The sequence below is a fragment of the Brachyhypopomus gauderio genome, chromosome 2 (genome assembly GCF_052324685.1).
Source record: "Brachyhypopomus gauderio isolate BG-103 chromosome 2, BGAUD_0.2, whole genome shotgun sequence".
NCBI lineage: Eukaryota > Metazoa > Chordata > Actinopteri > Gymnotiformes > Hypopomidae > Brachyhypopomus > Brachyhypopomus gauderio.
In genome coordinates, this window is record NC_135212.1 from 7,414,489 (window position 1) to 7,441,892 (window position 27,404).

Consider the following 27,404-nt stretch of genomic DNA (forward strand, 5'->3'; position numbering starts at 1 on the left):
CGTCTGCTTGACTTGGTCAGTAACCTCGCTGCAGCGTTTTGAATTATCTGTAAACGTCCACGAGCTGATACACTGAGAGATGAAAACAAGGCATTACAGTAGTCTATGCGAGATGAAATAAACGCATGGATCAGCATCTCTAGATCTGCTGTTGAAACCATAGATCTCAGTTTACTGATATTCTCAATATCAGTGTGTGGGTGTGTGGGTGTGGAGGGGGTGTGTGGTTGTGTAGGGGTGTGTGGGTGTGGAGGGGGTGTGTTATGTCTACTTTTGTGCTCCACGTATGGGGGTGTGTTATGTCTACTCTTGTGCTCCACGTATGGGGGTGTGTTATGTCTACTCTTGTGCTCCACGTATAGGGGGTGTGTTATGTCTACTTTTGTGCTCCACGTATGGGGGGGTGTGTTATGTCTACTTTTGTGCTCCACGTATAGGGGGTGTGTTATGTCTACTTTTGTGCTCCACGTATGGGGGTGTGTTATGTCTACTCTTGTGCTCCACGTACGGGGGGTGTGTTATGTCTACTTTTGTGCTCCACGTATGGGGGTGTGTTATGTCTACTTTTGTGCTCCACGTATGGGGGTGTGTTATGTCTACTTTTGTGCTCCACGTATAGGGGGTGTGTTATGTCTACTCTTTGTGCTCCACGTATGGGGGTGTGTTATGTCTACTCTTGTGCTCCACGTACGGGGGTGTGTTATGTCTACTTTTGTGCTCCACGTACGGGGGTGTGTTATGTCTACTTTTGTGCTCCACGTATAGGGGGTGTGTTATGTCTACTCTTGTGCTCCACGTATGGGGGTGGTGTTATGTCTACTCTTGTGCTCCACATATGGGGGTGCTTATCTTACAGGCGTGAGTGTGTATCCGCTGGCACAGACCTCCTCTCAGGAGACAACACCAGTACCTCAAAACCACCTGCTGCTCTCCAGAGGAGCCGTGTCCCTCGTCTCCATTAGCGCACTACAGCTGAAACATACGTGCGTGTTTCCTCGTGGTCATTTGAGGGTTTATATCACTGCAGTGGGAGCCTAAACAGATACACTGCAGCTGCCTAGGCGTGTGTGGATGGGCTCGGGTGATGCGACCCCCATCCAATGGGACTCAAACGAAGAGTTGAGGGAAGCATTCGTGCTGATGGTGTAGGGCAAAGGTCAAACACGAGCAGAAGTGATGAGACGTGATTGGCCAGCACTACGTTTTGTCACACGCAGGCATGTACACGGCTACACTGGGAAGGCGTCTCGCTCGCAGTGCTGTGATGCACTCTCTAGTGAAGATGAGATGGTCCCTGGCCTTCCTTCACCTCCCTGTGTGTGTGTGTGTGTGTGTGTGTGTGTTGTGTGTGTGTGTGTGTGTGTGTGTGTGTGTGTGTGTGTGTGTGTGTGTGTGCACTCTGTTCAGGCATGTGATTCAGAGCTAACAGGCTAATCTCTTTTGTGTGTGTGTATGTGTGTGTGTGTGTGTGTGTGTGTGTGTGTGTGTGTGCATTTCGAGTGCTCCGACCAAGCTGGTGGTTCAGACCTTGCAGGCTAATCCGTTTTGCTTTTCTACTCAGCGCTGCACTGAGGGTCTCTGTGCTCCACCCGACCACGTTCCTCACAGCTCCGACATCCATCGCACGCTGGCAGGACACTTCTGAAGTGCCGTGTGTGGTGTGCCGCCTCTCCTTATTGAAATAAATGTATAAGTTTGCAGCGGAAAGAGGTGAACACGTCTATTGTGCTTAAGGGATTTTGGCTAAAAGGTCAAAGCTGCTTGGAACATGAAACGTGTGTGAGTGTGTGAGCGTCTGTTTGTGAAGTTTCTATGTGCTTGATTGGCTTTGTTTTAAATGCTTTTTTATGCTGTGTTTGTGTGTGGGTGTGCGTGAAAGAAATAAAAGATGTGTGTGTGTGTGTGTGTGTGTGTGTGTCCTAAATGAATGACCCTGAAAGAACATAAAAGATAGTTTAAAGGTGTAGAGTTAGAGAGGCTAATTGAAAGAAACTTTCGAGGTATTTTTGTCGGCTAAAGAAATAAATAAAATATTTAGCTACTATTACATACACGCGCACACACACACACACACACACACACACACACACACACACACACACACACACACACACACACACACACACACACTGTGAGGCAGCGTCTGTCTGTTGGCCCAGAACCTTCATTTACTCTCTGACCTCCAGAACATGGCGACTATTACTCCAGCAATCACAATGCGAGCTATGACAAAGGGTGATGAGAGGTGTGGCAGACAGCAGCGGGGAGAGAACATTACGGCAGGAGGTGGAGGCGCAGGTGGAGGGGGAGGGGGAGGGGGAGGAGCAGACGGAGAGGGAGGTGGAGGCGCAGGTGGAGGTGGAGGGGGAGGAGCAGACGGAGAGGGAGGTGGAGGCGCAGGTGGAGGTGGAGGGGGAGGAGCAGACGGAGAGGGAGGTGGAGGCGCAGGTGGAGGGGGAGGGGGAGGGGGAGGAGCAGACGGAGAGGGAGGTGGAGGCGCAGGTGGAGGTGGAGGGGGAGGAGCAGACGGAGAGGGAGGTGGAGGCGCAGGTGGAGGTGGAGGTGGAGGCGCAGGCGGAGGGGGAGGAGCAGGCGGAAGGGGAGGCGGAGATGGAGGTGGAGGGGGAGGAGCAGACGGAGGGGGAGGCAGAGGGGGATGAAATGGAAAACGACTGAGCATGATGGACTGAAGGCAGGCTGATGGACCTGGAGAGAACAGGCAAAGAGTTTATACAGACAAAAACGTGTGTGTGTGTGTGTGTGTGTGTGTGTGTGTGTGTGTGTGCGCGCGCACGCTGGAGGCTCGAGCATGTCAACATCTATATGAACCGATGATGGGGAGAGATGGAGGAGAGAGAGAGGAAAGAGATGGAGGGGAGATGAGGGAGAGGAGATGGAGGGGATAGAGAGGGGAGATATATGGGGGAGAGGTGGAGGAGAGAGAGAGAGAGGAGAGAGATGGAGGGGAGAGAGAGGAGAGAGGTGGAGGAGAGAGAGAGGGGAGAGAGATGGAGGGGAGAGAGAGGAGAGAGGTGGAGGAGAGAGAGAGGGGAGAGAGATGGAGGGGAGAGAGAGGAGAGAGGTGGAGGAGAGAGAAAGGGGAGAGAGATGGAGGGGAGCGGTGGAGGGGAGAGAGAGGAGAGAGGTGGAGGAGAGAGAGAGGGGAGAGAGATGGAGGGGAGCGGTGGAGGGGGGGAGAGAGAGAGGAGAGAGATAGAGGGGAGAGATGGAGGGGAGAGAGAAGGGAGAGATGGGAGATGGGGGAGAGGTGGAGGAGAGAATGAGGAGAGGGGTGGAGGAGAGAGAGAGGAGAGAGGTGGAGGAGAGAGAGAGGGGAGAGAGATGGAGGGGAGCGGTGGAGGGGGGAGAGAGAGAGGAGAGAGATAGAGGGGAGAGATGGAGGGGAGAGAGAAGGGAGAGATGGGAGATGGGGGAGAGGTGGAGGAGAGAATGAGGAGAGGGGTGGAGGAGAGAGAGAGGAGAGAGGTGGAGGGGAGAGAGAGGAGAGAGGTGGAGGAGAGAGAGAGGAGAGAGGTGGAGGAGAGAGAGAGGGGAGAGAGATGGAGGGGAGAGGTGGAGGAGAGAGAGAGAGGAGAGAGGTGGAGGAGAGAGAGAGGAGAGAGGTGGAGGAGAGAGAGAGGAGAGAGGTGGAGGAGAGAGAGAGGAGAGAGGTGGAGGAGAGAGAGAGGAGAGAGGTGGAGGAGAGAGAGAGGATGCTCTCAGCCACAGACGAACTCCTCTCTCTCCGGTTCTGCTCAGATGGGGAAGCTCCTCCAGACACAGACTGATGGATGAGCTGGGAGTGTTTGTGTGTGTGTGGAGTGTTTGTAGATTGCGTGCGCATGTGCAGCACGAGTGCGAAACATGTGCGTGGGGTGTGTGTGTGAGGAGTGTGTGTGTGTGGAGTGTGGGTGTGTGAGGAGTGTGTGTGTGTGTGTGTGTGTGTGTGTGTGTGTGTGTGTGTGTGTGTGAGGAGTGGGTGTGTGTGGAGTGTGTGTGTGGTGTGAGTGGTGTGTGTGAGGAGTGTGTGTGTGTGTGTGTGAGGAGTGTGTGTGTGTGGAGTGTGTGTGTGAGGAGTGTGTGTGTGTGTGGAGTGTGTTCTCTCTGCTCATCTTGCTCCTGTTGTCCCCCCTCTCTTCCTCCATCACAGGGTTATTTATGCCTCCACTCACAGGGAACCACTGCACCTCCTCCTGCCCCCTGTTCCTCTACCCCCCCCCCCCCCCCCCCCTCCTGATGAGCCCTTCTAATACGCCTGCTGCTCTATGGCCCTCGTAAACAGCGGGACTTGTTTGGTGGCGTGTGTCACTGTGTGCGTGTGTCCCTGTGTGCGTGTGTCCCTGTGTGCGTGTGTCCCTGTGTGTTATGTCTGGGATGACTGCTCCAACAGGGAGATCTGCTCCTGCTGTTGTACACACAGGTGGCCATTACAGATGCATTACAGGTGGCTTATCCGGGCCTGTATGAAAGTGTTTAAACCCTCCCGGCGCTGGTCCGTCTTTTCACCAATCAGCACGGAGCATGAAAGAAAGCAGGTGGCAGAGGCGTTGAAGAGGCTGTCAGATTAGCTGCGTAACCCGTAATATTCACAGCTGTCAGTGGGGTGTGTGGATGTGCATTGTAGCTCAGGTTAATTAACAGTCTGTTAGGTGGAGGCATGTGAAGCTCAGATGGCATGATGATGTCTGGAGCTGCTGTTGTGAGGGGAACCCTGTGACCTTATGTTAAATGAGTGGGCACAGAAACCCACTGTACACTACAGACTTCTGTATTGTGTATCTAACATTTATAGTTCTGTAATTATGAAGCACATATAGGCTGAGTGAGAGAGGAGGGTCTTGTACAGACAGGGGCGTGGCTGAAGGAGAGAGGAGGGTCTTGTGCAGACAGGGGCGTGGCTGAAGGAGAGAGGAGGGTCTTGTACAGACAGGGGCATGGCTGAAGGAGAGAGGAGGGTCTTGTGCAGACAGGGGCATGGCTGAAGGAGAGGAGGGTCTTGTACAGACAGGGGCGTGGCTGAAGGAGAGAGGAGGGTCTTGTGCAGACAGGGGCGTGGCTGAAGGAGAGAGGAGGGTCTTGTACAGACAGGGGCGTGGCTGACGGGGAGAGGAGGGTCTTGTGCAGACAGGGGCGTGGCTGAAGAAGAGAGGAGGGTCTTGTGCAGACAGGGGCGTGGCTGAAGGAGAGAGGAGGGTCTTGTGCAGACAGGGGCGTGGCTGAAGGAGAGAGGAGGGTCTTGTACAGACAGGGGTGTGGCTGACGGAGAGAGGAGGGTCTTGTGCAGACAGGGGCGTGGCTGAAGGAGAGAGGAGGGTCTTGTGCAGACAGGGGCGTGGCTGAAGGAGAGAGGAGGGTCTTGTGCAGACAGGGGCGTGGCTGAAGGAGAGAGGAGGGTCTTGTACAAACAGGGGTGTGGCTGAAGGAGAGAGGAGGGTCTTGTACAGACAGGGGCGTGGCTGACGGAGAGAGGAGGGTCTTGTACAGACAGGGGTGTAGGCTCCCATGATATAGTCAGCATTCATTAGTACTGCAAACCCTGCAGCAAGTAACAGGCACTTTAAATGTTTTTTTCTAAGAGAAACCTGGAAGACAATAATGTTCATTATTTATGTGACAATCAAATGATAGTTTTAATAGACAGAGTTGATAAAAAACAGAACCTATAAATTATCGAAACCCTGTAAACTAGGGGTGTGACGATACACTCAGCTCACGAGACGAGACATGATATTGGGTTCACGAGAACAAGACGAGACGAGATTTTAAGAACACTAAGATGACAAATTATATGACTGGACAACAGACTTTTATTTAACTGAGTTACACATGCATTTTGAAAAGTTTTATTATAACTCTTAACATGCATTATGTAAGCATGAACTTTTAATAATCTTCTTCCTCTACAAATTAAAATAAAATTTCATAAAAGTTCAAGTAAAATAAATAAAATTTAATATTTCTCCTTTTTTCAAGCGCAAACAATATTACAGTGAGTCCCCGCTTAACGACGGGGTTAGAGACTGAAAAGTCCCTCATAAAGCAGTTTTCGTCGTTAATCGTGACCCTAGATTTAGATACGCTTTGATTGTAAATACAGTATAGAAAAAAACTAACAATGTTCTCGTGCATACAGCGTGAGAAAGAGCGATCGTGTTGCCGAAATGGGCTGTGGTGGAGGCTGTGCTGCCTCAGCTTATCATACACAACACCCCACAACACTCCACAACACTCCACAACACTCCACAACACCCCACAACACCCCACAACACCCCACAACACTCCACAACACCCCACAACACTCCACAATACCCCACAATACCCCACAACACCCCATAACACTCCACAACACCCCACAACACTCCACAACACTCCACAACACCCCACAACACTCCACAACACCCCACAACACTCCACAACACTCCACTGTGCTGCCACTGCTCCACTACGCGAAATAAAATAAAAAAGTCGGTCATAATTAGCTGCGGTGTACGGCATTATTTTCATACGTTTGCATATGGTCCGTGTCTTATCAGTCACTCTCTTGCCATTCATCATTTCCGCCAGGTACCCACAATGCTGCCAAACAAACGATTTGAAAGTGGCGGGGGCATCTTCAATAGTAATACCTGTATTTTCTGACGTCATTCTGGCTGCTTGCTGGATCACAAATCCCACGAGACAGAAATCTCGCTGAGTTACGTCTCATCTCGTGACACCCCTACTATAAATCCAAATGCTACAAATGATATAAAAGCAAATGTGGAAGAAAAAGAAGAAAAATGGAAGAGAGGGTAAAAGATGAAAATGAAGGAGAAAGAGACGGAAGTTGAGGAGAGAGGATGGGACAGAGGAGATGGACACAGACTTCATTACAGCAGAAAAAACCTAATGGTGGCTCTGAGACTAGGGCACAAACCTACACAAACACACGCGCGCACACACACTCACACAAACCTATACACACACACACACACACACACACACACACACACACACACACACACACACACACACACATGTGCAGCATGTACCTCAGCCACACACAATAAACACCACACCCTTGAGGCATAAATTGCATAAATGATCGAGTGTCTCAGGGCAGTGAATAGAGATTGTTGAGGTATGCCGGCCCATCACAGACTAGTAAAGGTCAGTCAGGGTCAGTAAAGGTCAGTGATATTAAACAGATATTTGCTGGATCATTTGGGGGCTGAAGGCTGCATGTTTAAAGTCTCCTCTGTGTTTAACATTGTAGATGTTCTGCTTTGCTCATGAGTGACTAAACAGAATTATCCTACATCTGCCACGCCCCGTTCTGAGATGCCCCTCCCTCTCTGAGTTATGCCTCCTTCTTTCAGACACGCCTACTCCTCTCAGCAACAGTGTGTCTGTTTTTCAATAACGACTCATGTATCACCCCCTTAAGAATGCCTGTGCCACATTTACTGAAGGCAGCAGTCAGTACCCAGCAGTCAGCACCCAGCAGTCAGCACCCAGCAGTCAGCACCCAGCAGTCAGCACCCAGCAGTCAGCACCCAGCAGTCAGCACCCAGCATTCAGCACCCAGCATTCAGCACCCAGCAGTCAGCTCCCAGCAGTCAGCTCCCAGCAGTCAGCACCCTGTACCCAGCACCCAGTACCCAGCACCCTGTACCCAGCACCCAGCAGCCAGCACCCAGCAGTCAGCACCCAGCAGTCAGCACCCAGCAGTCAGCACCCAGCAGTCAGCACCCAGTACCCAGCACCCAGTACCCAGCAATCAGCACCCAGCAGCCAGCACCCAGCAGTCAGCACCCAGTACCCAGCACCCAGTACCCAGCAGCCAGCACCCAGCAGCCAGCACCCAGCAGTCAGCACCCAGTACCCAGCACCCAGCAGCCAGCACCCAGCAGCCAGCACCCAGCAGTCAGTACCCAGCAGTCAGCACCCAGCAGTCAGCACCCAGCAGTCAGCACCCAGCACCCAGCAGTCAGTACCCAGTACCCAGTACCCAGCACCCAGCACCCAGCAGTCAGCACCCAGTACCCAGCACCCAACAGTCAGCACCCAGCAGTCAGCAGTCAGCACCCAGCAGTCAGCAGTCAGCACCCAGCAGTCAGCACCCTCCACTACATCGTGGGTGGACAATCACTGCTTCCTGCTCAGCCAGCTGATGCATCTCTGTGTGATTTGTTGTAGTAATTTTCCTAATGTGTTTGTGTATTTCTGTGTGTGTGCGTGCGTGTGTGTGTGTGTGTGTGTGTGTGTGTGTGTGTGTGTGTGTGTGTGTGCGTGTGTGCGTGTGTGCGTGTGTGCGTGCGTGCGTGCGTGCGTGTGTGTGTTTGCAGTGGTGTTTGACGATTGTGCAGGGAATAAGGGCGTGGCATTCGAAGTGTCCGACCCAGACTTTCTGATAGACAAGGACTGGAATCTCGTCCCGAGAAGAGACGTGACTGATGGTGACGCGGTCATATTCGTACACGGACACAGTCCACACGCAGACGACATGGTGCAGGTGGACATTGTCGGCGCTCCACCCACGTCGACCAGGACGCTCAGGGTAAGTGTCCATGTGTCTGCATTTACTCTCTCACTGCAGCGGCTGGCAGGACATCAAGACGATTAGCTTTGAGTGGAAGAGCCATCCTTGCGTGTCCTGTTACAGCCGAGAAATTGTGGAGGTCTCTAGAGCTGTTTGGAGACACGCATGACTTGGCGGTGTGCACGTGGCGCGGGACACTGAATAAGAAGGACCGGCTTCTGCCCCGCTACCGCTGGGACGGCTGTCTCTCCCCTCATTACAATCACACTTGACAAAACTTTGTTTCCTCACAACTGTGAACAGTTCCTTTATTGAAAATTCCACCCAGTCTCTTTCTTGCCTGCCGACTGCTCCAGTCGGGCGGAGAGCAGCAGGCGTGGAGGACTAACCCCCTCCCCCCGCCTCCCCTCATAGTGCTGCTGTCTGGGATTAAATGATTTCGCATTGGTCTCGGGCGTTTGCTGCTCCCCCCGTCGTACGCTTCACTTCCGTCCAGGAGCAGGTGGGACTGTGCTGCTTCTGGGTGTGACGAGGGCCTGCTCGTCTCGCGGTGTGACGAGGGCCTGCTCGTCTCGCGGTGTGACGAGGGCCTGCTCGTCTCGCGGTGTGACGAGGGCCTGCTTGTCTCGCGGTGTGACGAGGGCCTGCTCGTCTCGCGGAGTGACGAGGGCCTGCTCGTCTCGCGGAGTGACGAGGGCCTGCTCGTCTCGCGGTGTGACGAGGGCCTGCTCGTCTCGCGGTGTGACGAGGGCCTGCTCGTCTCACGGTGTGACGAGGGCCTGCTCGTCTCGCGGTGTGACCAATCTGGTTTCCTGGGGCCTGGCTGTTGCGGGTTCCTGTGCGAGGCTCTCCTCCTGGCTTGCAGCTTGTTCTGCAAGAGGTCCCACCTCAGACAAGCAAGCAAGCGTCAGCAGTGTGTCTGTGCGGTGTCTGTATCGTGGCCCTCTGCTACAAACCGCAATAAATAAAACAAGTGCTGCAGATTTAGCATTTGGTTTAATTGTCAGTTTTATTGCACTCAGATTATTGATAAGTATGAGATAAAGTGGAGGGGAAGTTTTGACGGGCCCCAGAGGCCCACACAGCTGGCGAGTGCCGGAGGAGACGCAGGAGACGCGGGAGAACTGCAGAGCAGCATCTCTGACAAACAGGCCATCAGGAGGAAAACAGAAAAGCCACTATAACTCTCACACTGCTGCGGGATCGATATATGAATAAATGAAAGAACAGATTTCAATGCATGCAGGATTTACGGGACACCACGGGCCTTCGTTTGTCTTTGCTGTAGTCGCGCGGAACGAGAACACCTCTAGTTTCCTGACAAATGAGCAGAAAGGAGAAAACAGCAAACAAACGAAGGAGCTTAAACCAGTGAGAGAAAGATCTTTGCATCTTCATCATCTTGTGGTGCTATTGTTTAAAGAGAGAAAACGGCTCCTGGCCGAACCAGGAGTTCTCACCTCTTCAGCGTCTGCCTCACACTACATCTGCATTTCTTTTTGAGATAATTGATTTATTTAATTGATAATTGATTATTTGTCTCTAGAAATATAGAGATGATTTGTGTTGCAGTACTTAAAGAGATGTACTTTGGGCCAGTTTCTCTTGACTTTTGGGGCTGTTTGTAGATCAAGGGGTAAATTATAAGAGAAGTACCAGTGAGTACTTCTCTGTTGGTCATTATTGGTATACACATGTATCTCAGTTGGGTTCCTCTGCCTTATTATGGTACGTGCTTCTGCTGTTTGTTGGTGCAGACTACTGGCTCTGAAGAAGAACATCAGCTTGTCAATCTCAGTGTCCACCCTGTTACACATCTCTGTACCCAGCACTGTGTGTCTGTACCCAGCACTGTGTGTCTGTACCCAGCACCGTGTGTCTGTACCCAGCACCGTGTGTCTGTACCAGAGGTGGGACCAAGTCAGTGTTTTGCAAGTCTCAAGTAAGTCCAAGTCTTTATCCTCAAGTCCCGAGTCAAGTCTCAAGCAAAGACAGTCAACTCAAGTCAAGACAAGCAACCATCAAGTCAAGTCCCAAATCTGAAACTTGGAATTTCAAGTCCTTTCGAGTCTTTTTTTTTTTACAGGCACCAACGCTTTACGAATGCTACGCTGATGCGTTTCTTTACTCGTTTTGTTGGTGTCCGCCAACCAAAAGATGACAGATCATTTACATTTTATCTTCTCTTAATTACATAAATGTACTTAAACAAGAATGTTTCGTTACATCATTTTACACGAAAATAGCAAGCTTCATCGAAAGCAAGATGCTGTCATTACGAATGGTTATTCTAAACATTTGGATAAAATGTTTAAATATAGACTAATAAAAGGTTAGGGTTATTTTTTCATTGTTTTCTGTTACTATTGTTACCTGGAGATTCAGTGGGGTCACATATTCTGATGGCTGTCGTCAGAATTGGTGACCCCAGTTAAAAAGGCTCACCTGTACATCCCATTCATGATTTCTTTGTTGGCTGCAATGGTGAGAGGATGGTAAAGCTTGTTTAAGTACACTTATGTAATTAAGAGACGATAAATGTAAATATAAACATCTGTCATATTTTGGCTTGTGGACACCAACAAAACGAGTAAAGAAAGTGCATCAGCGTAGTTTACGTAGCATTCGTAAAGCGTTTGTGCCTCTGAACAGAAACTGTGAAATAGCGCCCCCTGTGGTCACAAAACTCGACGGTCACAGAATCTGGTGTAACGCCGGTCTGCGTCAGAAGGACGGAAATGAAATTAATGGGGCGCACTTTATAAATATTAATATGCGTTTTAAAATTTAGATTTGGGGTAAAAAAAATCAAGTCTTTGCAAGTAAACAGGTTCAAGTCCAATTCAAGTCCCAAGTTATTGGTGTAAAAGTCCAAGTCAAGTCTAAGTCTCTGAATATTTTTTCCAGTCAAGTCAAAAGTCTTAATATTAATGACTCGAGTCTGACTCGAGTCCAAGTCATGTGACTCGAGTCCCCACCTCTGGTCTGTACCCAGCACCGTGTGTCTGTAAACAGCAGTGGACATTTCCTGCGCTGTGTCAGTTATGTGCGGTTGATGTACCTGTCCGATGGTCCTGTGTCAACAGTTCCCTGCATGTCCATCCCATCTCCCTCCAGCAGGGGGTTAACGGGGTAGCTGGGCTTCGTCTACTGCTCGTAATCTACGTCTCACTCTGGTGTTCAGGCTTCTCCCACTGTGGTGACATGAGACAGGACAGAGTAATCCTGCAGCCAGAGATCAGCGGAGACATGTGGAGACATGAGATGTCAGGACAGTAATCCTGCAGCCAGAGATCAACAGAGACATGTGGAGACATGAGACATCAGGACGGCATAATTCTGCAGCCAGAGATCAGTGGAGACATGTGGAGACATGAGACATCAGGACAGCGTAATTCTGCAGCCAGAGATCAGTGGAGACATGTGGAGAAATGAGACATCAGGACGGCGTAATTCTGCAGCCAGAGATCAGCGGAGACATGTGGTGACATGAGACATCAGGACGGCGTAATTCTGCAGCCAGAGATGAGCGGAGACATGTGGTGATATGAGACGTCAGGACAGTAATCCTGCAGCCAGAGATCAGCCGAGACATGTGGAGACATGAGACGTCAGGACGGAGTAATTCTGCAGCCAGAGATCAGCAGAAACATGTGGAGATATGAGACATCAGGATGGCATAATTCTGCAGCCAGAGATCAGTGGAGACATGTGGAGACATGAGACGTCAGGACAGTAATCCTGCAGCCAGAGGTGGGGCGCCAGTGTCAGCAGACTCATGCCTGCACTCCTGATGCTCATGACACTGTTGCCGTAGCAATGGAGGTCGATTTGTGATGAGTAAGAGAAAGGGAGAGAGTGTTCAGTTCCGTGTGTCTCCATCCTGATGGGGGGAAGCAAACGCGAGTGGCAGTTCTAACTTCCTCCTTTTATAAAGGATCAGGATGTTGAGATCTAATGTATAGTGTGAAGGTGATCCTGCCTTGAGCAGCCTCTCATGGGTGGGGGGTCTGGGACTAGGCACGCACCTGCTGTTAACGTCCCAGTATCCTCAGCGTCGGGTCTTAATGGAGGTCATGTATAGCAGGAAGGGGCGGAGCCCCAAAGATTGTGCTGCTGTAAGTTATGGAGAGGAGCCATTAAAGATTCATGACCATTTTCACTCTGGGATGTCAGCACACATCCACAGGGGTTGTACATCAGCTGCAGGGAGAGGGTGTGGCCTGCTTTGAGAACGAGAACACACACTGATCTGTCCTTGAGGACGTGTGTGTGTGGGTGGGTGTGTGTGTGTGTGTGGGGTGGGGGGGTGGGGGTGTAGTTCATCAATAACTCCAGAGCAACCATCCATGCCTCCACAAGGAAGGGAGGGGTCTTGCGTTTCCATCTCTTCCTCTCCCTCTCTCTCTTCCTTCACCTCCTTCAGGTGACGGTGCTGACGGAAGCGTTTCATCTCCCCTGTAGTACCTGTCACTCTTTTCCTTGTGCCTCTTATCTGGTCGCTGAAAATAACATAAACTCCCATTATGCGTAGGGAGGCGTGGCAAGCCTTTCATCGCACGCCAGGATGGAACGGCAGCCAAGGTGAACTGCACTCTGGGATTGATGTGGTGTCGTTCGTGCGTGACAGTTGGCTCGGGCCAGTCAAAGGACACGGCGTGCCTCTTAGCCAATGAAGGAGCATCGCTCAGCTATGATAATGAGTTTGATCTTTATACATATAATCACCCACTCGACTAAAACAGGGAGAAACCGCTCCGATACACTCCAGTCAACAGCCCCGGGGATGTTTAGTGTGACATTTGAAATCTGCTCACTAGTCCTGCGGTGCGACCCATTAGGGGGGCAGGAGCAGCTTCGCCCCAGCCGCACGCCTCACGTGCTCCGTGTCTGATATCGTGTCCCGCCGTCATGTGTGGCGCTGGGCCTGCCCTCTGCGGCTCTTCCACCAAACGTGCGCGGGCGGCTTGGCGTGGCGGGCGGCGTGTCGGGCGCGTCGGGGTGACTGCACGGGGCTGCCGTAAACAAATGGCTTCATTTCTGGAGTCCTCCCGTTCCGTGCTCTCCGTCATCCTGACAGCCGCTGGGCTTTGGCAGCTGGGGAGACGTCGCCCACACCGGCAACACGCTGCCAGCATCAGCAGCGTCAGGCCCGGGCACACAGCAAGGACAAAATCCATCCTGTCTCCAATGCAAATCACTGCTCAGCTCCAGAGATGCTGCTGTTTTTCTCCCTTCAAATTGTGTTATTTTAGTCAGACACAATGAATGGTCTGTCATTGGTCGGTTTTTTTTTCCCCTCAGCTTGGGTGTTGGGTTTTCTGTTTTGGTGAGTGTGAGTGGCAGGGGCATCAATGTTACACACTAGGGCAAAATACCAGCCAACCGAGAGAGAGAGAGAGAGAGAGAGAGAGAGAGAGAGAGAGAGAGAGAGAGAGAGAGAGAGAGAGAGAGAGAGAGAGAGAGGGGAAGAGGAGCTGAGAGATGGGCGGGGCTATTTTATTCAATTCTTGAATGGTCTTCAGCTGCTTCAGATCATACCTGACAAATGGGGGATTCTTTATTGCTATTGCCAATCATGAATGTAAACGGTCTCATGGGTCCAGGACAATCATGAATCTAAATGAGCACCCTTGTCCTGTGGTGTCCCTCAAGGATCCATTACTGGGCCTCTCCCATTCAAACTCTTCCACTAGGCCAAATCATTTAAAACAGTCAATCACAGCTATGCCTATATGCAGATGAATCCAGCTCTATCTACTGATGAGCGCAGATGTGTCTGTGCTTTAGTGATATATGCATGGTCGGAGCGTGAAGCTGCCGTTTGTGCTCTTTCGGGACGTGCTAATCCAGAGTCCTGATCTATTATTTGGCCAAGAAAGTGGTCCCGGTCCACCGTTGCACAGCAACATGGCCGCTTTGTTTACAACCGTCATCAGATGATCTCCGCGGATTCCGGCCAGCGTGGCGACAAGTACGACAACCATCTTTGGAGAGCATTGGAGATGTAGGGGATGCAGAGGAGGAAGAAAACGGCGCACAGGGACAGTGAGTGCGAGACAAAGGAGGCTAACGGAGAAGAGGACATGTACACCTTCAGCGTGAGCCTGAGTCTCCAGAGAGTCCCCTTGATGTGGAAGATGTCCTGCGTTGTTCCTGTTCTGAAGACGCGGTGACCCAGTGACCTCAAGGACTACGGACCAGTGGCAATGATGCCCCATGTCCAAGACCATGGAGCCTGGATTGTAGACTACCTGACTGGCAGACCACAGTATGCACGGCTGCAGCACCGTGAGGAGAGCCGAGTGGTCAGCAGCACCAGGGAACTGTCTCCTCTCCACCCTCTGCACCAGGGAACTGTCCCCTCTCCACCCTTTGCACCGGGGAACTGTCCCCTCTCCAACCTCTACACCCTCTACACCGCAGGGAACTGTCCCCTCTCCACCCTCTACAACGGGGAACTGTCCCCTCTCCACCCTCTACAACGGGGAACTGTCCCCTCTCCACCCTCTACACTGGGGAACTGTCCCCTCTCCACCCTCTACAACGGGGAACTGTCCCCTCTCCAACCTCCACACTGGGGAACTGTCCCCTCTCCACCCTCTACACTGGGGAACTGTCCCCTCTACACCCTCTACACCGCAGGGAACTGTCCCCTCTCCACCCTCTACACTGGGGAACTGTCCCCTCTCCACCCTCTACAACGGGGAACTGTCCCCTCTCCAACCTCTACAACGGGGAACTGTCCCCTCTCCAACCTCCACACTGGGGAACTGTCCCCTCTCCACCCTCTACACTGGGGAACTGTCCCCTCTACACCCTCTACACCGCAGGGAACTGTCCCCTCTCCAACCTCCACACTGGGGAACTGTCCCCTCTCCACCCTCTACAACGGGGAACTGTCCCCTCTCCAACCTCCACACTGGGGAACTGTCCCCTCTCCAACCTCTACACTGGGGAACTGTCCCCTCTACACCCTCTACACCGCAGGGAACTGTCCCCTCTCCACCCTCTACAACGGGGAACTGTCCCCTCTCCAACCTCCACACTGGGGAACTGTCCCCTCTCCAACCTCTACACTGGGGAACTGTCCCCTCTACACCCTCTACACCGCAGGGAACTGTCCCCTCTCCACCCTCTACAACGGGGAACTGTCCCCTCTCCAACCTCTACACCCTCTACACCGCAGGGAACTGTCCCCTCTCCACCCTCTACACTGGGGAACTGTCCCCTCTACACTCTCTACACCGCAGGGAACTGTCCCCTCTACACCCTCTACACCACGGACCTCAGCTATTGTACAGAGACCTGCCACCTTCAGAAAGTTTCTGTGACTGTCACATGGTGTGAGCTAAACCATCTCCAAGTAGGTGTGACAAAGACAAAGGAACTGGTGGTGGATCTGAAGAGAGACAAGCCACTGGCGAGCCCTGTGTCCATCGGGGGGGTTCCTGTCCTCTATGCTGCAGCAGACTGAGGGTGGCAGACACCAACAGACTCAACAAACTGATCTGCAGGGCCGTTGTAGGTGTGAAGCTGGACTCACTGTTGGCAGTGTCGGAGAGGAGGATGCTATCTAAGTTGCAGGCCATTATGGACAAAGTCTCCCACTCTACAACACACTGAACAATGTCTCCCACCCACTCTACAACACACTGGACAATGTCTCCCACTCTACAACACACTGAACAATGTCTCCCACCCACTCTACAACACACTGGACAATGTCTCCCACTCTACAACACACTGAACAATGTCTCCCACCCACTCTACAACACACTGGACAATGTCTCCCACTCTACAACACACTGGAGGGACACAGGAGCACATTCAGTGTAAGACCACAGCAGGTCCTTCCTACCTACAGCCATCAAACACCTCCCTCAACGTGTGACACTATTGTTAATTCACTGTGCAATACTTTATATGCTACACTCCATATTCATATTTATTATCACAGCCACTGCCACCTTGCTGTTTCTAGTGAATATAAATTAGTGTGTATATTACATATTTCCTTTTATTTTAGAGTATATTTTCTTCTACATTAACATTTGCAACTGTAACAACTGCAATTCCCCACTGGGATCAATAAAGTTTTTCTGATTCTGATAGAGATCATAAACAAGTGGATGAGAGAAAGCTTCCTACACAGAAACAAAGAAAATAATTACATTTGGCAGTAAACACCTAAGCAAGAAAGTACTCTACTTTCTCAAGGACACCTTAAAGTTTAAAATCCATGTCTGAGCAGCGCAGAGAAGAATTCATCCATGTCTTCACCTGCACCAGACTGGGCTACTGCACTTCATACTGGTCTTCCTGGTTAACCACAGTTCAAACTCCAGCTTGTTCAAAACACACCAGCTGAAAAAGAACAGACAACATGATTTACATTTGCTGCCAAATATAAATCATTAATGAAATCATTGAAGAACAAATTTCAAAATATTTCTACATGTATATGAATGACTGAATTGCTTTGGACCCAAATTCATGCTACAAGGTCCATCAGGTCTCTCAGATCACTGGGAACCACTCCTGCACACGATGTGAGACCTGCACATGGTGGGAGACCTGCACACGCTGGGAGACCTGCACACAGTGTGAGACCTGCACACAGTGTGAGACCTGCACATGCTGGGAGACCTGCACATGCTGGGAGACCTGCACACGGTGTGAGACCTGCACATGGTGGGAGACCTGCACATGCTGGGAGACCTGCACACAGTGTGAGACCTGCACATGGTGTGAGACCTGCACACGCTGGGAGACCTGTACATGCTGATCTTGCATGTATGCTGTTTTAAAGATCAAATTTTGAACATTTTTGTTTTCTGTAACTTTCATCTAGCACTGAATTTTTAATCTGTAGGATTTCATTGCACTTTAATTTTCTATTTAGCATTGTTTCACACATTCAATGTTGACTTTTGTAGTTATTGAACCACTTTTAATTTGTAGCAATTCTCTCATTTGGTTGTTTTGGTTGTAGTATTTTATTTTTACATTTTATCTTGGTGCTTGTTATTTATATGAGGAAGGAAACTGTTCAAAACAAACCGAAGTAGTGTAAAAAACAAATGTAAAATACGAGATGACCTGTGTGATGTACCAAAGGAAAAGAAAATACAAAAACTCTGCCCTGACCTAACCAGAACCAGGAAATAAGAGTGAAACAACAAGTATTGTTTCCCTCCCCTATGTGAGAGGTATAAAATGAAACACAATGTACAGAAGTCGGAAAAGGAACAAACAGACCATGATTAAACACACGCAAGTCACAATCTTTTCATCCCATCATTAACACACACAATTGAAAATGCTGCAAAAGCAGAAGTCGGTTGCCCTCGTCTGCCCTCGTCTGCCCTCGTCTGCCCTCGTCATCTCTGGTGGAGTGTCCTGGAATGATCTTTATTCCATTCTTGGATGGTTTGGATCATCTGAAGGCGTGACAAGAACCCGGGACATCTCGCCTCTCGCATCTGGATGGAATGGGATGGAGGATAAACAAATACCAACAACGGAGAAATAGGACAACCGTAACGTCACAAATACGAGGGAGAGGCCACGCAGGGTCCTAACATCACTTTTCATTTGTAATTGTATTTCACTGTGATTCTTTTTTGCTGCAAAATATGTTCTGAGGTGATGCATCTCAGGATGCAACCGGCTTTATAATACATTTATTATATAATGCTGTTTTCCTTGATATTTGCAATATGTTTGTGCAAATCGGATGGCATCACTGTATGAAAAGGTGCCATACATACACACTTGCCCAGTCTTGACTAAAGAAAAAATCTGGTAAGATTTTACAGAAGGGAGATGAAAAAGACCACATGAAAGTGAAGGCAGGAAGCGTTGTGGGTGCTGCGTCTCTTCAGATACGCTGCTGTTGCCGCTGTGTGTTTCTATCAGCAAGCACCTCTTTGACATTTCATTCCCTTCCCCTCTTGGCTGCCCCCCCCTCACCCCCTCGCCAGCGTACTTCAGACAGATCAATGTAATATGTCCAGATGCATGCTGGGAGCAGTGTGCGTCTTGTTCGCGTTCTGGGTATAAATGTCAGGGCTGAATTGCCTTGTCTGGAAGATGCACCTTAATGTGAACAGAAAATACATGATTGGCAACATCATGAATGTAAATGCTTAAGACTAAGATTCTGAGTTTATGGTCTTATGGCTCGATTATGCTGTTTTCTTCCCCCTCAGTGTTTAATAATAGGGTCATGCACCTCTATCTAATTGACCTTCTGCCAAAAGTGCCTTGTTTGCACAATTCATGACTGAGCCAGAAATGTTAATGCACCGGTACAATCTGTGTTTTTCCAGGGAGCAGGAACACTGAAGATTCTGTAGAACATTTGTGAAAGCGCTAATTTACACTTTGCAACACGACATTTCGAATTTTTCGAGGCCTTGCTGACATTGCAAGAGCAGCTCTGAGCTGTTGGTCAGACTTTGCTGAGTGTTGCCGACTGGTCCATTAAAGAGAGCTCTTCCCCTTTCGCAGCGCCGGCGGTCCCGTCCTAAATGGATTGGCCATCGGGAGGTGCTTAGAGAGAAATGGCCTGGCAGGAAGCAGAGGGCTAATCGATTTGGATGGCCACTTCATATCTGCTAATGCTGTTTGCTAATTCATTCTCTCTCTACTTCTGAACTTCACTCCCAGACCTGTTCCAGTCACCAGAGCAGAAATACGAGTCAGCAGTCATCTGGACGAGCTGTACTTCCGCGTGACTCTGAGCCCGGTCGCTCGCGTGTGCACGGTGCTGCGTGAGTGCGGGAGCCTTCTGGCCGCCCAGGGCGGGTCAGGCTGGTGGGGTCACGGGGTCACTGCTAATGGCCTCGGCCTCGATCCTTGAAATCTCCTCTATCCTCGATGGCCTGAGGATTTTGAAGAGAAATGAGGGAACAGAATGGAAAGATGGAAAACGAGGGAGCAGAGCGGAGGAGAGAGAGGATGGTAACGGAGTATGGATCTGAGTTATTGCATTTGGGTGCAGATAAACTCCATTAGGCTGTACCGTCACTCAACAAACACACACACACACACACACACACACACAAGCATATGTACTGTATATGTGCATCCACGAGTTCTATAAAAAGGATATTCGCTGTACTTTGTATTACTTCACTCTCATTGGCTAATCTAAGTGCCGGGCTTTACTTGCGCCTTAAGGTCTAGGGAGAGCACATGGTGGTGTATGAAGTCCAGCATTTGAGAGCGTGGTACAACACTTCTCTCTTCCTGTCACACACCCCCCTCCGTTTTCCTGATTTATCTGCTGTGTTGACCCACACCTCCTGCACGCTGATCCGACCGTCCAGCTCGTGAGGCGTGGGACGATGGACCCTGCAGGAAGCACCTTGGTGTTTAATCACTGCTGGACTCATACAGGGGTGGCTGGTGGCAGAGGAGGGGCGTGGCCACCGAGGCTGATGGTGGACGAGAGGCGTGGTCACCCGACTGGGGGCGAATGAGGGCCATGGCCACTGAGGCTGGCCAGACACCTTTAATAGATGCTGTTAATGACCTAGACAAGGTCATTGATTGAAGAACTAAAGGAGAGAAAAGGCCACACGGCCTCCTGTCGGAGAAGTGATGGGATCCTGCTTGGCTTCATAAAGACAGGACTTATGGAGACTAATTGAATAGTTGTAGTGTAAAGGAGCTCTTAATGAGATTAAAGTGTGTGGTTGTAACCCTTCATGGATCTCCTGTCAATGGACAAGATATCTCAGCCTAGATGTGCTAATGAGCTGCAAATTACTATATGTTTAGTTTCCTTTGGATATCATATTAAGCATTAATTGTTATCTTTGATTGTACTGGGAATTATAGAAATTACCATGAATAAATGAATTAATCTTTTGAGGAATTGTCTAGGCAATCTTACAATCTTGGGTTTAAAGGCAATTGGTGTGTCAGATAAATTAATGCTACTTTGTATTTTATTTACTTATTACAATGGTAATATTTAAATTAGTCTGGTGGTCTCCTCTCTCTTCCTGTCTCGTTCTCCCTCTCTCTCTCTCTCTCTCGTGTAGGATGCCCTGTCTCTCGGGGGGATCATGGCGTATAGGTTGAAGAGGTCTCTGTTGGTACCGCCCATGTTTGTGCCCGAGAATCAGCGCGGCCCATTTCCTCGGTCCATCGGAAAGGTGAGGCAGCCACACACGTCCTGCACGGCCCGGTCCCGCACACATCCCGCACAGCCCAGCTATGCCACTGGTTCATTGTTCCACATTTTGTGTAGGTGCTTGTAGACATTTTAAAGTGTCTGAATCCAGTCATGTTCAGATGTTGTAAACTTGTATTAATTTTCAAATCAATTAGACAAGCACCATTTGAGAGGTCATGGCTTCATGGACAGATTGCTCCCCCCCTGGCTGGTGCGTATTCTTATGTGCTGTGTAAATGGCTGGTCTGAAGATCCTGAGAGTAACACTTTTTGTACCTAACTATAAATTCTGAACCTAAGCAGAGACACAAACATTTTACAGCCTAACCGAAACAAATAAACCATTATATGGCTTGAGTTTTACAGAAAGCTTTACGAAAAAATATAGATACTATATATATAAAACAATACACATCAAGAAGGTGCACACAGTGAGGCCAGATGTGCTGCCCCCTAGAGGTGTCATACCATCTTTTTATCTCTCCTTACATCTCCTCAATGAATGTCCCTCCCTTCAAATCCTGCTCTGTGTGTGTGTGCGTGCGTGCGTCGCGTGCGCGCGTCGTGTGTGTGTGTGCTAGGCAGTGTCATGGCTATTAGAGGGAAGGAGAGAGGACGGTGAGATGGGAACCAGTGTGCCAGGCTCAGAACTAATGCTGCCCAGAACACCAGACCCACACTGCACTCATTTATCGCTTTAGACATTCTGCTCCAGGTCTTTAGTCTTTAATGAGACATTCCGAGTGAGCATCATTTTTATGAAAGACCACTGCCTTGTTCAAGGCCCTAAAGGTTTTCTGGGTCCCTGTGCGTAATATCGGTGTGTGTGTGTGTGTGTGTGTGTGTGTGTGTGTGTGTGTGTGTGTGTGTGTGTGTGTGTGTGTGAGCGTGTGTCTGTGGACATACACGTGTGTCTGTATGCATGTGCCAGCACGTGTGCCTGCATGCACGTGTGTGGATGTTTGTGCCTGTGCTTGTGAACATACAGTACGTGTGTATCTTTTGTCATTAACACACACACACACCCATAAGCACATGCCCACAGGTGTGTGTGTGTGAGTTAGGGAGGGAGCAAGGTCTTCTAGGAGGAGGTTCTGGGTCAGAGAGGAGGCTGTTCTGACTCCTGTTCTAACACCATCACTAGGGCCAGAGTCGTGGAGATTGTGGAGAAGGTACGGTGTGTGCACATCCACCCTGTTTGGTCAGGTAGTGCAGAACTGTGTGACCCTGTAAGAGGCGTCGGGCTAATGCAGCTCTATTTTAGCCGATATCACACATGAGGTCCAACGGATTTTCTGCACAGATGAATCTGCCTGGTTTGCTCTGTGATTGCTGCTGGTCCCCTTCCATGTTTCACGAGTTTCGCTTTTGTCTTCCTTGTGGACGGGAAATGGAGGCAGATATTTCATATGAAATTGCAAAGTTATTTGCTGGTTTGCTCTACCCAGAGGGTCATGGGTTGGGATTCATTCCTGACTCACCTGCAGCTGCCTAGAGAATCATCACATTTTCCCCCAGTTCAGAGTCAACTCCGTATTGTAGTGAAGTTCACCTCACCACTATTACGGCCCTGTCCTCCTTTCTGGCTCGTCACTCTGCCAGCTTTCTCTTTGTATTAGTCAGCGAGATCTTGTGGATTGTCCCCCGCTCCCTGTTCTGTGCATCTCTCTCTTTCTCTCCCTCTCCCTCTCTCTCTCCCTCTCCCTCTCCTCTCTCCCTCTCTCTCTCCCTCTCCCTCTCCCTCTCCCTCTCTTTCTCTGTTTATTCTCCTTGACCCACTGGCCTGTTCATCAGGGAGTATCCAGTGGAGCACTTCAAAGTGGACGATCTTTCTGTTCCCCCACTGCCAGGCCCCGCGCGTGTGTCGGTGTGTGTGTTCTTCCTGAGCCTTGCCGTAAGTGGATCACTCCATATGTCTGCCTGGGGGCCTGTTCGTTTAGACTAATTGATCATGTTAATTGCGCTTGACAGGCTGCAGGGGGAGCCCTTCCTGCCACGGCTCTGCCACGGGAAGTGTGCCGTGAATTGTGTTTTTCCGCCATTTGCCATGGCGACGCTGCCCACTGGGTCATGCTGATGTGACATCCAAGCGGGACATTTACAGAGAACAAAAGAGGGATTCGCCCCAGTTTCACGCTTACCCTTATATGACTCATGCATGAGATTGTGGGATTGCATGTCAGGCCGTGCCAGTCTGGTGTGAGGCGCCGGTGCAGATGGAGGGACTTTCTGGCCCCCGGGGCTTTTTCTCTGTGTTGTCCTGGATGCCTCGTCTCTGTTTAAATGTCTCAGTCTCTTGTGTTGTCCTGTAAGCCTCATCTGTGGTTAAATGTTTCAGTCTCTTGCAGATTAGCTTTGTTTTTTCTCCTTTCTGCTGTTCTCTTAAACTCACATTCTCAGACTTTTCATTTTGTGTTTTCGACATACACATTTACATAAGGTGACCTCAAGGAGATGTTTGCAAACTGAACTCCCAGCCTGCTGGGCGGGGCCTGCGGAGCACACAGCACCCTGCCTCCCCTCACAGCCCCGCCTCCCCTCTAAGCCCCGCCTCCTCTTCTGTCTTCCTTGCCTAATCTAATGTTTTATAGAGAGTTACTTTGTATGATTATCTTCACAATCACTGTCCGATTATTAATCATCCCAGTTCCCTTTTAACACATTAAACTGATTTCCAAATGGGTTAACCAATCAGGTTAATTGCCCCATTGTTTTACTGAGTAGTTGAGTGGTGTGTGTGTGTGTGTGTGTGTGTGTGTGTGTGTGTGTGTGTGTGTGTGTGTGTGTGTGTGTGCGTGCGTGTGTGTTTACATGCATGATTGTGTTTGTGTGTGTATACATGTTTGTGTGTTTACATGCATGATTGTGCACATATGCTTTAGTGTATATATATTCGTGCTTTAATGTAGACATATGTACTAACATGTGTGCTTGTGTGTGTGTGTGTGTGTGTGTGTGTGTGTGTGTGTGTGTGTGTGTGTGTGTGTGTGTGTATGCGTGTGAGTGCGAATGCAAGTGCGAGTGTGTGTGTGTATGCGTGCGAGTGCGAGTGCGAATGCAAGTGCGAGTGTGTGTGTGTGTGTGTGTGTGTGTGTGTGTGTCTGTGTGTGTGTGTGTGTGTGTGTGTGTGTGTGTGTGTGTCAGTGCCATCAGCCACCAGAGGCTAGGCTGCTCTTTCCCTTCTGTTGCACTAATTACCATATACCCTGCCTATGGCCAATCAGGAAGGACCAGCCAGTGCTAGTGACGACCATTTGAATTTCAGCTCTGACCTTCTCACTAAATATGTGAAACACAACAGTGTGCACACACGTTTGTGTCCATGTGTGTGTGCATGTATGGGTATGTGTGTGGTTTATATGTACTTCTGATAAAGCACATAAGAGATACAGGCAACATAAGAGGTACAGCACATAAGAGATACAGGCAACAAATGGTATATTGGCAGTAATAATGTTGTGGTGTGAGTATGGCAGGTGTGGTGGGAGTATGGCAGGTGTGGTAGTGTGGTGTGAGTATGGCAGGTGTGGTGTGAGTATGGCAGGTGTGTTAGTGTGGTGTGAGTACGGCAGGTGTGGTGGGATTATGGCAGGTGTGGTAGTGTGGTGTGAGTATGGCAGGTGTGGTGGGAGTACGTCAGGTGTGGTGGGAGTATGGCAGGTGTGGTGGGAGTATGGCAGGTGTGGTAGTATGGTGTGAGTACGGCAGGTGTGGTGGGAGTATGGCAGGTGTGGTAGTGTGGTGTGAGTATGGCAGGTGTGGTAGTGTGGTGGGAGTACGGCAGATGTGGTGGGAGTATGGCAGGTGTGGTAGTGTGGTGGGAGTATGGCAGAATTCTATATATTCAGAAATCATATGAAGTTCTTATAGGAATTCATAATTTCACTGACGCATATTAAACATCACCCATATTGTTTTTTTTCCATAAAGCATAAAAACAACCTAATAAATGGGGTTTGGGATTTTTCTTTTTTTCCCAAAACACTGTAGAGAATAAATGTCACCCGAGCCTTGGGTGCCGCCCTTTGTAATAGTTGGTTGTATTCAAATATAGCCCAGAATCTCTCTTATTACTGGCTCATTAGCAGATGTGAAGTAACCCTTCATCAGTGCCCTGTGTGCTGCGCTGTATCATGCACCGTAAACTTGGGCATGTGGCATCGTGTGTTCAGCGAACGCCTGCAGCCCCCCCCCCCCTCCCCCCCCTCCCCCCACTCCCCTTCTCTTTGATGTTCTCTCTGCTCCTAACGAGGATTGATGGATGTAGGTGAGCCTCTCCCAGGGAGCCTCTCTCCCCACGCCTCTAATGACTGAGGAGTAAGCAGAAGGGTGTGTGTGTGTGTGGTTGTGTGTGTGGGTGGGTGTGTGGGTGTGTATATATGTGCATGTGTGTGTTCGTTCAGACTAGTAATTGTGTGTGTGTGTGTGTGTGTGTGTGTGTGTGTGTGTGTGTGTGTGTGTGTGTGTGTGTGTGTGTGTGTGTGTGTGTGCTGTAAACACAGGGTCAGCACAAAACAAATAACACCAATCACAACCACTGCAGCCTCACATCTCCATGTAGCCCTGATCACTCTGCACTCCTCCTCTTCTTCTCTGTTCTCCTCCCTCCCCTCCCACCCCTCCCCTCCCCCCTCCTCCCCCTCCTCTCCTCCCCTCCCCCCTCCTCCCACCCCTCTCCTCCCTCCCACCCCCTCCCCTCCTCCCTCCCCTCCTCCCCTATCACCCCTCCCCTCCCCCCTCCTCCCCCTCCTCTCCTCCCCTCCCCCTCCTCCCCCTCCTCTCCTCCCCTCCCCCCTCCTCCCACTCCTATCCTCCCCTCCTCCCTCCCCTCCTCCCTCCCCTCCTCCCCTATCACCCCTCCCCTCCCCCCTCCTCCCCCTCCTCTCCTCCCCTCCCCCTCCTCCCCCTCCTCTCCTCCCCTCCCCCCTCCTCCCACTCCTATCCTCCCCTCCCACCCCTCCCCTCCTCCCTCCCCTCCTCCCCTATCACCCCTCCCCTCCCCTCCCCCCCTCCTCTCCTCCCCTCCCCTCCCACCCCTCCCCTCCCACCCCTCCCCTCCCCTCCTCCCTCCCCTCCTCCCTCCCCTCCCACCCCTCCTCTCCTCCTCCCCTCCCCTCCCCTCCCACCCCTCCCCTCCTCCCTCCCACCCCTCCTCCCTCCCCTCCCCTCCCCCTCCTCCCTCCCCTCCTCCCTCCCCTCCCCTCCCACCCCTCCCCTCCCACCCCTCCTCTCCTCCCACCCCTCCCCTCCCACCCCTCCCCTCCCCTCCTCCCTCCCCTCCTCCCTCCCCTCCCCTCCCCTCCCACCCCTCCCCTCCCACCCCTCCTCTCCTCCCTCCCCTCCCCTCCCCTCCCCTCCCACCCCTCCCCTCCCCTCCTCCCTCCCACCCCTCCTCTCCTCCCTCCCCTCCCCTCCCCTCCCACCCCTCCTCTCCTCCCTCCCCTCCCCTCCCCTCCCACCCCTCCCCTCCCCTCCTCCCTCCCCTCCCCTCCCACTCCTCTCCTCCCTCTCTGCTCTGCTCTTTCCTGCCCTCCACCCTCCCCATCTTGTGCAGAACCTCGTCACATCTTTAATAAACTCTCTACTCTGAGAGGTTCTGTTCTGGGCGGATCGATAATTTACTGTGGAGAAGGTGCAGGGCAAAAGAACCAGGCTTGAGCAGGATCAGTGGCACCAGTAGAGGGCGCTGTGCCGGACGCAGGACTGACCGCCATCTCTGAGACTGCAGGACACTAGTACGCACACACATACACACGCACACACATACACACGAGCACACACACTTACACACATTTATGTACACACATATAAGGGGCTGTAATAAGAGCCCTTGGAACAAGCTGTCCTTGAGCCACATAATTATGTTAATTACATTACTTTAATTATGTGAAGATTTTATTTCATACATATCAATAGCAAAGTTTACACCTTGTTTGCAATGAACACATGACTGGAAATCTTAAGTCGACACAGATGACATAAAGAGCTTCTCATGTCTCCACGTTCAAAGGACACGAAGCTTTCTGTCTACCAGTCATTCTCTGCTCATTGCAGCACGTTGTCATTCCTGCCTTCCTGAGATAAGTCCACTTTAGAGCAGCTTCTGAGCCCACAGAACACACTGACTCTTATCTTAGATGATGTCTTGCCAGAGATACATTTGCACACTAAGAGACTCTGGTGAAAGACATTTAAGCCCCATCGCCTAGTGGTTTGAATGCTGACATCTTAAGTAGATTAAAGTGACACATCTTGTGTTTCAAAAGGAAACAAACACTCAGCAGGCCGCCTCAGTGTGTGTGTGTGTGTGTGTGTGTGTGTTTGTATGTGTGTGTGTGTGTGTGTGTGTGTGGTAGGAGCTACTCACAAAAGTGTCAGGAGTGTTTACTTCATCAGAGTAATGCTGGGGAGTTCAGTGCTCTGTAACAGCAGTCATGGTCTGCTGGTCTTGTGACCGGAGGGTTGTGGGTTCGATTCCCAGGCCGTAAGCCATGACTGAAGTTTCCTTGAGAAAGGCACTTAACACCCAAATGCTTCCCGGGCGCCGGACTAGGGCTGCCCACCGCTCTGGGCCACAGCCCCCTATTCATCACTAGTGTGTGTGTGTGTGTGTGTGTGTGTGTGTGTGTGTGTGTGTGTGTGTGTGTGTGTGTGTGTGTGTGTGTGTGTGCGTGTGTGTGTGTGTGCGTGCAT

General features: G+C 50.7%; 1 protein-coding gene across 1 annotated transcript in view; it reads left to right on the forward strand.

Annotated features, from left to right (window-relative positions):
* Positions 1 to 27,404, forward strand: part of cdh13 (cadherin 13, H-cadherin (heart)) — a 276,068-nt gene that overhangs the window by 103,965 nt on the left and 144,699 nt on the right. The window contains exons 3-4 of the mRNA XM_076985430.1: positions 8,328 to 8,539; positions 20,578 to 20,691. Coding sequence (XP_076841545.1) covers positions 8,328 to 8,539; positions 20,578 to 20,691 — 326 coding nt within the window. The remainder of the gene's footprint in view (positions 1 to 8,327; positions 8,540 to 20,577; positions 20,692 to 27,404) is intronic.